Source organism: Ambystoma mexicanum, chromosome 7p, assembly GCF_040938575.1.
Source record: "Ambystoma mexicanum isolate Mex_15411 chromosome 7p, UKY_AmexF1_1, whole genome shotgun sequence".
Taxonomy (NCBI): domain Eukaryota; kingdom Metazoa; phylum Chordata; class Amphibia; order Caudata; family Ambystomatidae; genus Ambystoma; species Ambystoma mexicanum.
Window position 1 is genome coordinate 722,261,486 of NC_090939.1, and position 16,021 is coordinate 722,277,506.

Consider the following 16,021-nt stretch of genomic DNA (forward strand, 5'->3'; position numbering starts at 1 on the left):
CCGAAAATCTGTGCAGAAAACCACCTAGCCTACATATGTCAGTAAAGAAAAAACGAGGGAGCTAGACATGTGATGTCATCGATGACATTTGTGATGTCATCTTTGATGTCATGGGTGTTAGTCTTAGCAGTGCATGGTGGTGGTGTGAGTTATGGTTGCTTAGCTTACCATAACTGGCGAATTTCTGCATTTTATTTAAGTTTTTGCATTGAATTTGATAGGTTTTATAACTGCAACTGAACCACAACTTCCCTTTAACAAAGTGTTTTCACTGAATTTCACAGGTTTTTACCAGGATACCATTAATTTGGATAGATGTACCATACAACATACGGAACCCTCTGTCCCCGGACTAAGCGTCTGTTCACGGACATCGGGGAGCATCCAAACTGCTCCGGTCAAGGGTCCTCTTACATTGTTGTACCATCCAGCAAAGACACTGAATATATACAAACAGCACCACATACGTAAAATACAATGAAAAATACAGTAGTTCTACAAACTCTGTACTTATGAAATGAACAGAACAAATGCATAGGGTATGCACCATAATGGAATGCACCAACAAGAGAAAGAACGTATGCTTGCAACAATATTACGTCAGTGCTGCTTTACATAGAAACGAAGAAGGAACTGTTTACGTAAGAACTGCAAACTACTGAGAGCAGAACTGCACTGCTATGTGGTAAGTACACTACATTTGTATAATTGCATAGTTTATTCAGTGTACAATAGTACTCCGAAATGGCAAGCACCCTAGAATGGCTGAAAGAGAATTTCCGTCGTGACGAAATGAGTGAAGATAGTAACCCCTTTGGTAAACAGTCTGAAAAGTAATACAATCAATACACATTGCTTCACATGTACGTGACAGATATATTATTTTCTTTAACGGTACATGCTGGGAATGAAGAAAATGCACCAGAAGCAGCACCTCTTCCACAACGGCATATGCGCAAAGAAAGTGAAACCGACTGTGTAAATGAAAAACTAGACAGCCTGCATGCAAAAATGGAGGAAACAATTATTAAATAATTTTTCCAGTTTGAAAGATTTTGTACAAGGAGATATTATGGAAAAAATTCAATACCACTGCCAGGCCCGGAGAAGGAATCGACCGTCGAGAGCTGCACGACGGACTTGGGCCTCGGAAAGGCCTCTGGCCTCGGGCCGTGCCTTAGAAGGCCTCTGCCCTGCAAGTAGGGAGAGTGGGGGGTGGTACATACTCTACACTCTTGAATATATAGGTACATTCTTATATATTCCTACACATTAGCCCGCTGCCACAGGGTGCGTATGGAGGGTACCCCTTTCCAATTTTGCCCCAAGTGCAACCGCAAGTACCCTTGGGTTGACACACGCCACGTGCAACCTCTGCTTGCCGAGGGACTACCCCGAGACGAACTGCAGAGCGTGTAGTAGGTTTAGACCGAAAACACTAAAGGACCGTTCGATCAAGCGTTGGGCCCACCACGCCAGGCGTCAAGAGGCCATGGCAGCGGAGGGCGCCTTCAGCGATGGCAGCAACGCCGTGCTTTCGGACGGCGAGGGCAACGTGGCGTCAAGAGACAGCCAAGCGCAAGTCTCCGACCTCGGAAGGTCGTCCGGCAGGGCGGCTATGGGGAAAACCCCCGGCGACACAAGCGCTACCCACAGCACTTCCACCAAACACACAAAGTCCCACTGAGACTCGAAGCACACGTCGAGTTCTCGGAAAGAGGCACACAGAGAACAGTCCACCGAATCGGTGTCCTCTGGGCGTTCTCTATCTAGATCACCGCATGACTCCAGGCAGCCATCCACTGTTGCCAAGAGTGCCTCGCTCCCTAAGGTAACGGAGGTTCAATCGTCGGAAGACAAAGCCGACCTCTATCCCCAGGCCGCACTCCAGGAGTCGGCGTCAGCAGACCGCATAACGGCTGTTCCCGAGTCCCAACCTCCACACTCGAGAGATAGGGACACTACACCCGAACCTCGACGCCAGACGTCGAAAAGCTCCGAAGGGGCCAAAAAACAGGGAAAACACTCTTCCACCCACGGGGAAGGGGGAAAACAACAAAAGAAGCAGTCTCTGCCTTCTTCCACACCTCAGAAGCAGTCAGACAGGTCACAGTCTACTACGCCACAAAAACAAACAGACAAGTCTCAGTCTTCTGTCATCCTAAAGACCCCTGCACAAACCAATAGGTCCAGTCAGGATAAAACAGGGAAACTCTCCCAGGAGAGAGTCATTCCCAGCTCAAGAGAATGGTCTAGTGACCACATAGACAGAGTTTGTCAAGGATGTCATCATTGGCAGACTTCTATGCCAAGAATCCTGAGCACTTCCTCTCATATACCCCCGACGGGGCATCACCCTCAGGCTCTAGTGACCCAATACCCCCAAGTAAGAAGTCCTGGGTTGAAGTACCAACACGGTCTTCGGACCCTTTCTTTGTACACCCCTACATTCAATATCATGAAGATCCACCTTTTAGTGAGGATCGTGATTTGGGCATGTTGGAGGACCAAACTGGGACTCGTTACTATGGGGATGACGAGGACCAAGAGGAGGAAGAGGACGACCCAGGAATCTACAGGGTAGATTCCCTAGTAGACAAAGATTCCCCCGGTTACCGACTCCCCTGTCAACAACCAACCTCTCTTGAATGAGGTTTCCACATTGACACCCAGGGAGCACAAGAAGAGAGGGACTTTGCTGAGGAGTTAGTGGGAGAAAGGAGACCTGTTGCCCAGGCCATCCCTATCCTTAAATCAATACAAAGGAGGATAGACCCTTCACTTGTAAATCACAACCTCACCAGGGTAGTAAACCCCAGGATCTAAAAGCTTTTCAGGGCAGCCCAAACAGACCCGCTGTACATAAGGGGGCATCTGAAACCGGACTCCCTGGTAGTTACGAACACCCGAAAGAGGGCGGGAACATCCCTGTCATCGTCCGAAGCTCCTCCCGACAAGGAGAGCAAGAAGATTTATGGCTTGGGTAGGAAGGGAGCCTCCACTTCCGCCTACCAGGCAAGGATTGCCAACTCCACCACCCTACTGGCGAGTTACAACTGCCACCAGTGGGAAGAAGTCGCGGCACTCATGGACTCCACCCCAGAACCCTTAAAGAGCCAACTGGCACGAGTTGCGTCGGAGGGGAAGAGCCGTGTCTGGTTGCATTTTGAAAGCAACCTTTGACGCCGCGGACAACGCAGGCAGATTGATGGCAGAATGCACTGTTATCAAGAGACATGCATGGTTACGGCATTCTGGTTTTAAGGCAGAAACCGAGGCATCATTGTTGGACAAACAGGTGGAAGCCGATCTGTTGTTTGGTAAGGCGGTCGAAGACGCACTGAAGAATGCCAAGGACGAATACGAGACACTCAAGTCCCTTGGCCAGTTAACCAATAAACCCCCTAACCAGAGAGGGAATAGTAATTTTCGTCGCCCACGCGGCCAAAATTCCCAGAGAGGATCCAACTATTCCCAGGGGCAGGGTACACAGTGGAACAACAGCCAACAGTCTACCCAGGGTTACGGCAGGGGTAATAGGAGAGGTTGTGGTAAAGGCAGAGGAAGCCCCAGCAAGGGAAGCGGCACGCCTCCACCAAAGCAGTGACGCTCAGTTCAGGGTCCCTTCTCGCGCAACCCCAGTAGGGGGGCGCATTTCCAACTTCACCCAGGCTTGGGAAGGGATCACATCAGACAGATGGGTGCTGTCAACAGTATCCACACGGTACTGTATAGAACTACTGCAGCGTCCCCAGAACCATCCTCCATGACAAAGAGTACACTCTTTAGAACATCAGAAGATTCTCCTCGAGGAGATCGCCATTCTGCTAGAAAAGGTCGCGATAGAACTCATCCCGGGACACGAGGTAAACAAGGGTATTTATTCAACTTACTTCCTTGTGCCAAAGAAAGATTTGACAATGCGCCCAGTATTGGATTTACGGCCTGCCAACAAGTATGTCAAGCCCCAAAAGTTTCGTATGACTACGCTACAAGAGGTAATCCCCCCTCCTAAAAAAGGGGGATTACATGGCAACCTTGGATATGAAAGATGCTTATTTTCATATTTCCATGTTCCCAGCGCACAGAAGGTACTTGCGCTTCAAGGTGGACAGTCGACACTACCAATTCAAGGTACTGCCCTTCGGGATAGCTTCAGCACCAAGGGTATTCACCAAGGTACTGGCGGTGGCGGCTGCACACCTACGCAGGGAGGCAATCCCGGTGTACCCTTATCTGGACGACTGGCTCATAACGGGGGAAACCCCAGTAATTTGCAGGACAAACATTCAAAGGACTATCGACCTCCTCCACGAGTTAGGCTTCTCAATCAACGAGAAAAAGTCCAGCCTGGTGCCAAGCACCTCCAAACAGTTCCTAGGAGCAATCCTAGATACTCAAGAGGGGTTGACCTTTCCTTCAGAGGAAAGAATTCAGAATATACTACTGCAAATTCCGCATTATCAGTCCGGTCGCCAAATAACAGTACGCAAAGCAATGCGTTTACTGGGCATGATGGCGTCATGTATTTACCTGGTCCCCCACGCGCGCTTGCGCATGCGTCCCATGCAGGAATGGTTGGCGAAACAGTGGTCTCAGGCAAGTGGTCAGTGGGATGATCTAGTGGTTGTTTCGCCAACACTAGTACAAAGCCTTCACTGGTGGACAAGAGAGAATCTCGCACAGGGGAAACCCTTTTACGATCCCGAAGTACAGGCGGTAGTCACTACCGATGCATGTCTGACGGGGTGGGGAGCTCACCATCTCAACCCCACAGCTCAGGGTCTCTGGTCTCCCTCAGTGGCCAAGAACCACATCAACCTGCTAGAGCTTCTGGCAGTATTCAGAGCGCTTCAAGCATTCGAGCCCCACCTACTAAACCTGTTGGTGCAAATCCGTACGGACAGCACAACTGCCATGTTCTACCTGAACAAGCAAGGAGGGACTCGTTCGCCAAATCCAAGCTTGCCCAGAAAATCTGGATATGGGCACTCAGACGGAACATCTTCCTGTCATCACAACATGTTCCAGGGGAGCTCAATTCCCTAGCGGATGCTCTGAGCAGAGACTCCCTCCCAGAGGAACACGAATGGTTTCTACACAGAGAGGTCGTAGAAGATATCTTCTCTCAGTGGGGTTTCCCCACTATAGACTTATTCGCCACAAGCGAAAACAGACAATGCCCAGGATTTGCATCCAGGTTCCCCCAACCAGACTCCCAGGGGAACGCCCTGCCGATGAACTGGTCAGGGATGTTTGCGTACGCTTTTCCACCAACTCCTCTCATCAGGAAAGTGGTGAACAAAATGAACAGAGAATCGATGACACTCGTCCTAGTTGCTCCCATGTGGGCAAGACAACCGTGGTTCCCACACCTACGCAAGATGGCGGTGTGCAAGCCCATCAAACTTCCAGCCTGGTACAACCTACTGTCCCAGCACCAAGGTCAAACAGTGCACCAGCAACCCAACTCAATGAACCTGGCAGCATGGCCCCTGAGGTCATAGAGTTTGGACATCTCAATTTACCACAGAGGTGTATGGACATCCTAAAGGAATCTAGGAAACCAAACACAAGGCACTGTTACTTTGACAAGTGGAAGAGGTTTGTTATCTGGTGCCAGAGTAGACAAATCAACCCTGTTGATTGCACTCCTTCCACTATTGTTACGTACATGCTCCACCTGCTAGATGCAGGATTGGTTTTTAACTCACTGAAAGTACACCTGGCAGCCCTGTCGGCATACACCACTTCCCATAGCAGGGTCTCGTGGTGGAAAGTACCAGTAGTTAAAGCCTTCATGGAAGGAGTAAAGAGACTTCACCCTCCTATTTCAAACCCACCACCAGGGTGGGACCTTAATGTGGTGCTAGCCAAGCTCATGGGACCCCCTTTCGAGCCCATGCATAAAAGCAGTCTCAAACACCTGACTTATAAAACGGCCTTCTTAGTAGCTATTACTTCTATAAGAAGGGTCAGTGAAATTCAGGCTCTGTCAGTGCAGGATCCCTTCTTTACTGTCCATAACGACAAACTGGTTTTACGCACACACCCTAGGTTCTCACCTAAATTTATATCAAAATTCCATGTAAACCAGTCCATCGAGCTTCCGGCTTTCTTCCAGGCCCGTAAAAGCTCGTCTGAGGTGAAACTACACACCCTAGATGTGCGTAGGGCGGTCCTCTATGTAAATAAATCCAGACCGCTAAGAAAAACAGATCAACTGTTTGTCTCCGTAGCTACAGGCAGAGAGGGGGATTGCGTCTCTAAAGGTGCCATCTCGAAGTGGATTATTAACTGTATCCAGCTGTGTTACTCACTCTCTGAAAGAACTCTGCCTTTCACGCCAAGAGCCCACTCTACTAGAGGCATTGGGGCCACTCTGGCTTTCATTGCAAATGTACCCCTTGACACCATTTGCAAAGAACCTACTTGGAGCTCTATTCACACTTTTACTCAGCATTACTGCATTGACACCCATTCCAAGGCAGATACACAAGTGGGACAAGCGGTTCTAAGACATTTATTTGCTCATGACCCTTCTCACATCCCACCTCCTTATTCAGGTACTGCTCGCTAATCTATGCACAGCATGTGATCTAAGCAGATTCCACAAGCCTCAGAAGGGATACATTACTCACCGTAATCGTATTTCTGATGCTTGTATCTGCTTAGATTCACATGCGACCCACCCTTCCTCCCCTCTGAGAGAAGGCGCATGGTTGCTTGTGTCTTACCTTTCTATCTATCTGCTTGGATTATCTGTACTCGCGCTACTCCTCATGCTACCTCATGTCAGAAAAAATACAATCTGAGGATCCTAGACGCGTGAGGGATCTTGGGTACAGTAGACGTCACACTAGGGATAGTATTACTGGCAGGCCCTGTGTCAACGCCCATTTTCGAGTTTCGAAAAACAAACTGTAATACTCCGCAGCTTCCACTAGATGTCGGCCTATGCACAGCATGTGAATCTAAGCAGATACAAGCATCAGAAATACGATTACGGTGAGTAATGTATCCCATATATATACTGTTGCGCTGTGTGTGTGTGTGTGTGTGTGTTTTGCTTTTTTTAAAAGCCTGTTATGAGTCAGCGGAGCGTGGTACTGTCCGGGATGGCCGCAATTAAGCAAAATGGAGGTCTCCTACAAAACGATGCACATGTTCGGCCTATCTGCAATCAAAATGGAGGTGTCTGTAGGACGCCATGCCTGTCCGCATCATGTCCGCATCTTGTGACGCACCTTTAAGTAGTTGTGGGAGGCTACGCCTGTCTGGCTCACACCTACGCACATGCATATCTCATCCTCTGTGTCCTGTTAACACTGCCCCTGTCCAGCATGTCTGAAAATAGTTGTGACGTACTTTGATTAGATTGAGGCGCCCACCATGTCCGACGGACACCTGCGCACATGCACATCTCACCTCTTGGGTCTTTCGAACACTGCGCCTGTTCAAAAATGTTTGCTGCACTTGTGTTGCACTTTTAATTCGTTTGTCTGAAGACTTTACTTCTCTGTAAAAATTCAGGATCAGGTGTAAAACCAAAGCAAAATGTTTTGGGGTTCATAGAATATGGCGGGAAAAAGTTGCCTAAAAGAGAAATTTTTCCTAATGGCACCTTCAGCCCAAACCGCTGGACAGAGTTTCACAAAAAGTGCTTCGGCCAGGTACTGGAAGCATGCTTTTGCAAGTTTGGTGTTAATACATCCTGTGTTTTTATTTTTTCAAAAGTGCCAAAACGTTAACTCACCCTCAAATACAGATATAACTTTGTGTTTGAGGCATGACCTGTGGCCAGACTGTCCAGAGCAGGGCCAATTGCCATGCCCCGGACAATCTAACCCCATACCAGGGCCCTTGGTGGCCGTGGCCAAAGTGGGCAATGGGCCTGGCCTCGAACAATACCCATTGTCTACTCTGAGATGGCTAGCAGTCCCTGCAACATGGATGAAGCCCATGCCACAGGGATAGTGGCTACTGGCCATGGCCACAAGCCTTGAACAATGGCCCACAGTCCCATTATTCAGTAATAGTTGCAACTGGGCCAGGCTACAAGCCATGGCCAATGTTTACTGTGGGTTGATTTGTGGGGCCCCAGCGATTATGGTTGAATCGCATGGTCCAGGGAATGTGGCCAGTGGCCATGGCCGCAAGTCCTGCACAGTGAATCACAAGCCCCCAATTTAGCTATAGTGACCACTGGACAGTGCTGCAGACCAGGCCCAATCTGTACTGTGGGTTGCTGCGCATGGATGGCAACATCTCTGAAGCACATGTCCCAGAGTTTGTGGCCACTGACACGAGCTGCGGACAGTGATGCATGGCCCCATTAAGGTATAGTAGAAGCTCCCCCAGGCTAGGTCCAGTGGCTTTTGCGAGTGGCTTGGTGGCGCCTTGGCTCATGGCTGAAGTTAATGGCAATTTAGCCATAACGTGCATCACCAGCATGTATTACTCAAAGTGACACATGTCAATGTTGCAGCAGAAAAAGGTGACATGTACTTTAGAGTTTCAAATATTTTAAAGAGAACGTTTTATTACCTTACAGTGCTGGAACTAAATGAAACCTCTAAATCTATTAAAAAAAAAAAAAAAGCATTTATATTAATTGAAAAAACGTTGATGGCATGGCACATGGACACTGATACCACTCTAAATCACCCCATATCTCCATATCTAGATGCTGGACTGTTTTTTTTTTTTCTTCAGGAAACTACATCTACCTGCTGCCCCAGCAATGGAACAAAGAAAAAGCCCACACGCGCCTCTACAGGGGTACCCCAAACGGCAGTATTACAACATTAAACAGCTGTGCGGCAACAAAGCAACAGATCAGAGCAAGTTTCAGTGCAAATGTGGAATGCTGCCGCCTTTTCCATACAGCCAACCCCCTTACCAGCAGCCATGCATCGGCGTTGTAACACAGGCTGTCCACCGCATTGAAAAGAACTACTTATGGATAGCTGGACCGTGAAGCGGCTCTTCCACAAAAGCTATGATTCCAAACACTTGGACCCTCGCACGAACTGGAACTTTGATCATGGCGGGCCGCCTTTGATGTTCCGCAGCTGTCCCGCACAAAAAAGTGTTGTGGCTTAGACACCCTTATGTGTTCTGAAATCTGTAATGCCTCCCTTACAGGAAAAGCAGGGAGATTGGTCCAGGAAACCAGAAGGAGGTAGTTGGTGCAGACCGGATGGGGACGATATAAGGGACAACAGCAAATGGGAAGGTGTTGGTGGTTCGGGTGTTCAAATGAGGAGGAGGAGGTGGCATACTAAGAGACCAGAAGAAGGAAGGATGGTGGAAAGAAGTGTGAAGGCAGTTTGTAGAGAAGATGAAGTATTGGCTGGTGTGAGAAAGTGGCACTGTGTTGTGCATATAAGGTGCATGTGATGGATGACTGAGGGAGTGAAAGGAGGATGATTATGGAGAAGGTGTGGTGGAGTAGTATTGATGTGGGGATAGTAGGTGTGGAGGTAGAGTATAAGTGGTGTAGAGTGACAGTGGAGAGGTAGGTGGGAATAGTACATGTGAGGAGTAGTAACCACAAGGCACACAGCAGCAAGAATAGCTGTGCAGTGCAGCCGGGTGATGGCAGCAAGAAGACACAGTCGCCAGACCACCAGGGACTAGTGGTGGGAAACAAACACCCGTCACCTGCTTGGGATTTACTAGCATGGCACCCCAAATCGAGCTAGCTAACTCGAACAGAGGCCTTGGACTCCCAGAGCCACCACAGTCCTTAACGGGCTGGGTCCGCTCATTGAAGTGGGCCGAGCTTAGCCCACTATTTAATATGTGACATCGCCGCCCTGGGTGATGAAGGCAGGGCGAGATTGGCCAGAAAAAGAGGGACTGTGAGTGGAAGTGGTACTGGTGTGTCTGTGCATCAGTGTGGCGATTGTGGTTAGAAAGATTATCATATAATAGTGTATAGGATATCATTTACTATTACATAGTGGGATGGTAGTTTGTCATGGGAGTTGGGGTTTGTTATGTCTTGTGTTTTATATTAGTTTAATGTATAGCTCTACTGTTATACCGTTGATTAGTTATTGGTTGATTAGATAATCTATTGATGTCTGGATTGTAATGTTCTATATTGTATATATTACTTACGTAATGCTTAGTGAATGTGTTAATGTTATTGAAAATCTAAGTAAAGAGTTTTAAAAAAAAGAAAGATTATCATAAGTGTTTAAGTGGCTTGCATCTTACAATTGCACCTGGCTGGTAGAGCACTTGAACCTGCTACACCCCTGGGCACCTCTCGCCCAAACAAAGGACAGAAAACCGTTCTCCCAGTGACCACCCCCCGCTACATGACAAGCCATCGGGAAAATGAGTCACAGGGGTAAGTAAGCACCTGTTCTTCATAGGATACCATTGGGTACAGAGCCCTTTGTCTCCCATCTCCCTCTTACCTTTGGTCGTCGAACCTGGGTTAAGTACCCTGCCCCTGGGTTAGCCTTGGGTCTAGTAGAGAGAGGATAATTCACCAGTCTTCTGGCAAATTGTTGCTGAACTTTTAAATAGTTTGAAACCGTTTTGAATCACCACCACAAGCCCATTGCATCCCTGTAAAGAATACCTTCCCAAGAAATCTTGTATTGGAACCTATGACCTTTGGGCACTAAGCACCCTGCATCTTAGGGATGGACTTCTGAGGTAAGGGAATTGTACTTAGGACTTGTTATAATCATTTTACCTACAGATAAGTACTTGCCAGCATGTGAATCTAAGCAGATACAAGCATCAGAAATACGATTACGGTGAGTAATGTATCCTATATATATATATTTATATATATATATATATCTGAGGCTTATGGAATCAAAGTTGTTTTCTGACTGTCTAGACTGAATTATTGTGCTTTATTCGGTGGGGACTCATTGGGGCTCCTGACCACCCTCCCACGTTCTTGAGACTTGGCCTTGGCTGTTCTCTACTCTACCTTGATTGGGTTTTGGCTAAACTGAGTCTTCCTGTTCACCATAACCAGGGTGGCCTCCTAAAATCTGCCCACCAGGGTTGATTTTAGAAATCCATCTCAACAGGAATGCACCTTGTTTTCTGTTCTGATAAATGTGCTGTTTACCAGAGGGGCTGCAGGGTGGATCTTAGAATACAGAGCACATGCTGAAGAGTGGGGGGAAGGTGGGAGGAGGCGTGAGATGGAAAAACGCACAGGAAAAAGTGAGGAATGTGGGTGCCCCCAAACCATGGAATAATGAGGGATACCTATAGGTTGGGAAGGGGCGTTGGAAGAGAAGACTGCATGCAAGTGGTTTTGAGGAAGCTCTTAAATTGGCACATTTTGCTGACCTGCCTATTACTGTGTGCAAAGCTATAAAGCTAACCTGAAGGGACAGCATACAAAACCACAGACTCTAAGAAAGGTAACTTTGATACCTTCTTACAATTTCCAGGATTGGACTCTTTTAAATGCTAACAGTTGAAGGCAGAGGTCTGCATCCTGCAGCTCTCCAAATGTTTTGAACTAAAACTACAACTACTAAGATACCTCATAATTGACTAGGACTGATACGAGTTGTATTCCAAAACCAATGAAAGCCAAAGGTTGCAGACCCCTGATTTAAGAAAGCAAGCCTTATATTTCAGACTTCATAATTGTTGCAGAAAATTGATTGTTGGAAAGATTAAATTAAATGAGACAAAAATGCCTTGCATCCACCATATGCCAGCTTCTTATTGTTTGATCATTTCTTTGTAGACTATTATAGGAGACTTTCAAAAGGAGCAAGAAAAGTTTGTTCAAGAACAACACACCAGAAAATCAGGTACTGTATGTTTAGCAGCATTTCAATGAATATTGCAGACTTGTACTTAATGGAGCAAGTCAATATAATGTTCTGCTAATTATGATTTATCCAAATTGTCTTTTGTGCTCCAGTAGCAACTAGATAGATAACCACACTGTTTTTCTTTGTTTTATGTAGCTCTGCTTTGCTGCTTGGAACTAATCATGGGCAAATGCTTGATGTTTAATGCCAAAGTGCATATTTTTTGAAGATGTTAAGGTTTCCAACCATTACACAAGAGGGCAGCCTCCAAAGTTTTGAACTACTGCATTTAAAAAGAAATGTTAAACTGGCTTTCGCTGTTTAACTTTTGCTTTGTTCATAGCATGCAAATGCCAAGAGTAGTTGGTCTTGTGTTTAAGTACTAGAGACCACTCATGCTGAATGTGAAATTATAAGATATCACACTAAAGGAAACTAGAATGTCACTGCTTACAGTTGATCAGCTACATGATCACTATATGAACAGGAACTATCACCTTAAGGGCACTATAGGATCATTGAAACGTAATTTTGCTTTTGCTTTAAAAATAGCAAAACCTCAGTCAAAACATTGTCACAATCTACCCCTACTTACTTGACACTCCAAAAATATATGTTGATGATCGTCCTTGTAAGCTTTTAATATACATGAGTTCATACCGGTCTTGACTTTTCCATTGCTCAGCTTTTGTTTGTTAATCAGGGGTATTCATGTCATTTGTCACTTACGTCCATTTTATCTTAACTCCACTAGTTTGTTATGCTGCGCTTTCATGATATCACAGCAATTGGGTGTGTTTCTACAATCCAATGTTAAATAGGCCCATATAACTTTTCTGTGTGATGCCCTCACTGCAAATATGTATCCGCTTGCACACAATGAACTTAAGGAAAAACTGTTTGGCTACCTAATACTGAATCCAAACAAAGTCTTCTCTGGCACACTTGTAGGAAGAGTAAGCAGTGATCTAGTCCAACTTTTCGTTAGCACTGAACTTTTACTCCCAGTCGTCTGTAGACGGACATTACTTCCTCCCTTCCCAACTGAAATCTCCATCTAAAATAGTTTCTTATCAATGCAGAAGTTAAAACGATGCATTTGTTAACAGGGTTTTAATAGAGCATGTGATGCGTATGTAATCCTTTTCTTTTTGATTTTTTGCAGATGCTGCTGTGCCACCCTGGGTTGGCTATAACGAGGAAGAAACAATTCAACAGCAGATTTTGGCGCTATCTGCAGTACGTCTGGTTTGTTATTGAGTACAAATTCTGATGTTTGCCTTCATTTACAATGTTCACTGATGGATAACGCATTGGGGCCCACTAAGAGTCTGGCAGTGCAGGGAAAAAAAGCGAGTAAATATGTGGATACCATTTCTGGTGGTAATGAATTAACTGCCAAATTCCTAGATTGGAGGTAAACTGGAGTGGTTTACCTCCAGCATATTGCTAGAGGTAACTTTTCTACTTTACCTGCAAAAAATGGTTGACTTCCTGTGGCATGAATTACTGTATGTGGTCAATTTTGAAAATGCCAAATGGAGTCAATGGACTAAAAAAAATATATGAACTAACTCTGCCATTTACCCCACTTGTCATCTAGGGTTAAATCCCCCAGACAAAGAGGTGGTCAGAGTCTGGTGGTATTTATGCCATAAATACTGCCAAACCTTTACTGAGTGCCAAAATCTTGATGTCACCAAAGTCGTGTTTTGCCACGTAAATTCCAGTTTGCAGTAAATGTTGGCAAACAAATACTTGGGCTTTAATTGTACTTCTGTATTAGATTTTAGTTACCATATTCCTCATCTCTGTGAGAAACTCTACGAGCTTTTTGATAAAACCAAGAAGTAGGCTCTGTGAATGATTGAACAAATAAGTCTTTAGCGTTAAGGAAACTTGTTTTTGATTCTCAGAGTTGGGGAGCAAAGGAAATTGTTAAATGACACATGCTTGAGAAAAATGTTGCCTCCCTTCAATGTGGAATTTCAGAATCCATACAGTTAATGTGATCACCTTGCTAGAGCTAACCATTCTAATGGACAGGCCCGATATGTTTTGTAATCTAGAGATTTAAAAGATAGTAATCTGAAAGCACACCCTGGTTGCAGTTGGAAACCACGTTGGTGTCTGGAGGATAAGGTTAATGCTTACGTTTCTGCAGAGTTCTGGATCTGTTGCCAATGAGAACATGTTATCTGTAAAGCCCCATAAAAGTATTCTGAATAGCGGAAGAAGAGCAACCGTAAATCTGCAGCTATGAAGGACCAAATTATGCAATGGATTTGGGTGAATTTTGTGACCTAAAAAAGCTTTTTTTTATGTTGCAAGTTATGGGAGTTGCAGGTTATTGGCGTGTTCAGTGGCGATATTTGTAACTGAGGTAGACAATGCAGATCTTTAGTCATGGTTCACTGCTTTGTTTTCCCCCCTTTGGCTACGTTTGTGGTTCACCATTGTAATGTACAAAGTCCATGTTTTGCCCACTTTAGGAGGCGTATACATTTGTTTTTATGTGATGTGTCTAGACCTTTTTACACCCAGAGAGTTACATCCACATGTCATTGGGGATGGAACTGTCCCTTTGGTGGCAGGTATGGCACCCAAAGATGTATTCTGTGGTTATTCCCTCATTGTATACTTAGCAAAAGGGGTTGCTTCAGTTTTAAACCAGCTCTGTCCTTCTGTTAAGTTATGTTATTTTATTAGGGCTTATACTGCACACTGCTGCCACTTTCATGGTCTGTTGGCCCCCGGGCGGATCTGAAAAGGAAGGAGGGCTGGGAGGTTTCTGTTAGTGGGGTTTAGAGGGAAAAGCGCAAGAGAGCTTTGGTGTGCTGTTGGTAGCTTCAGTTCGGAAAAAATGGTCATTGTGTGCTTGTTTTGTTTTTGTTGGTAGTAGTTATGTGGTGCTTGCTATGTGTGTGTCTGTGTGCGGATATTTGAGTGTGACTGGTGTTGCGCAAGAATTGATGTAGTAACCCTGTGGAAGACTACACCACCATTGTCCTCTTGGTCTTAGGTAACGCACCTATTTTTATTTTTTAAATATATTTTTATTTTATTTTAAGGTCAAACAAACACACTACAACTGTTTCAAAACGTAGAAAGCATCATATTTCAACACATTTTCAAACTCCCCAACTCCCCCCTCCCCCTTTAAACTAGAGCCAGTTCTCGCATATCATTTACGGGAACATCACTGGGTGGCACACTACCTAGACTGCCATCAGCCGGGTCCTCTGTTTCGTTGTCACCCTGGTGAGGGTTTGCCAACGAGGCCACCAATTGCCGCCAGGCCAACAAGGGCCCTACTTCTTCTTCGCCCCTCCTGGTGACTGCTTCAAACCAGACTACGGATTCAGCTTCCGCCCATCTCAAGAGGTCTGTCCACCACAACTCCACCCTAGGTCTATGGGCCGCCTTCCAGCCCATGGCGATCCTACGTTTGGCCAAGACACAGGCCAGGTCCTTCATCTTGCTTATGTGTTTCAAATGCCGAGGTCTAGGGAATAGTCCAAGCAAGCATGACCAGGCCGATTCCACATCCAGCACCACCCTTCCCCCCGCCAGCCAGTTTCGTCTTGACCTCGTTCCAAAATCTATGCACCTCCGGGCAAGCCCAAAACATGTGTAGCAGTCCCGCGTTCCCCTCCCCACACCTGGGGCATTGCTGTATAGCTGATCCCCCAAACTTTGCAATCTTCCCGGGGGTTAAATAAGCCCTGTGGGTAACATACAACTGAAGCTGTTGGAATCTCGCGTTACGGGACACCTTTTTATGGTACCTCTGGGCCCGTTCCCACTGCCCATCCGTCAATCCGTCATGGGTCCTCCCACCTCCTCCCCCCAATCTTGTCTCAATTGGAGCAACTCCTTCCCTGCCCTTGCCCGCAGGAGCTCATATATCCTCGATATTTCGTGCCCGCCCTCCGATACATCATACATGGTTTCCAGGGAGGCATCTGGGTCCTCCGCGAGCACTGTCTCCGGCCATCTTTCTCTAGTCTTTTTCACCAGCCTAGGGTAAGTTATATATTGGCCACCATGTACTCCCGTCTCTTCCTGCAGCCGCTGAAAGTCCACCGCCTCCCCTTCCTGCCATATGTCCCCGAGGGTGGCTAGGCCTACCTGTTCCCAGTATCTGCGGACCGATTCAAGTAGTTGGGAGTCGCTCCCACACAGAGCCGCCAAAGGGGCCTGCTGGG

General features: G+C 46.4%; 1 protein-coding gene across 1 annotated transcript in view; it reads left to right on the forward strand.

The window, feature by feature from the left end:
* SYAP1 (synapse associated protein 1) overlaps positions 1-16,021 on the forward strand; it is a 1,300,668-nt gene that overhangs the window by 331,178 nt on the left and 953,469 nt on the right. Inside the window, exons 3-4 of the mRNA XM_069636804.1 lie at positions 11,744-11,810; positions 12,979-13,052. Coding sequence (XP_069492905.1) covers positions 11,744-11,810; positions 12,979-13,052 — 141 coding nt within the window. The remainder of the gene's footprint in view (positions 1-11,743; positions 11,811-12,978; positions 13,053-16,021) is intronic.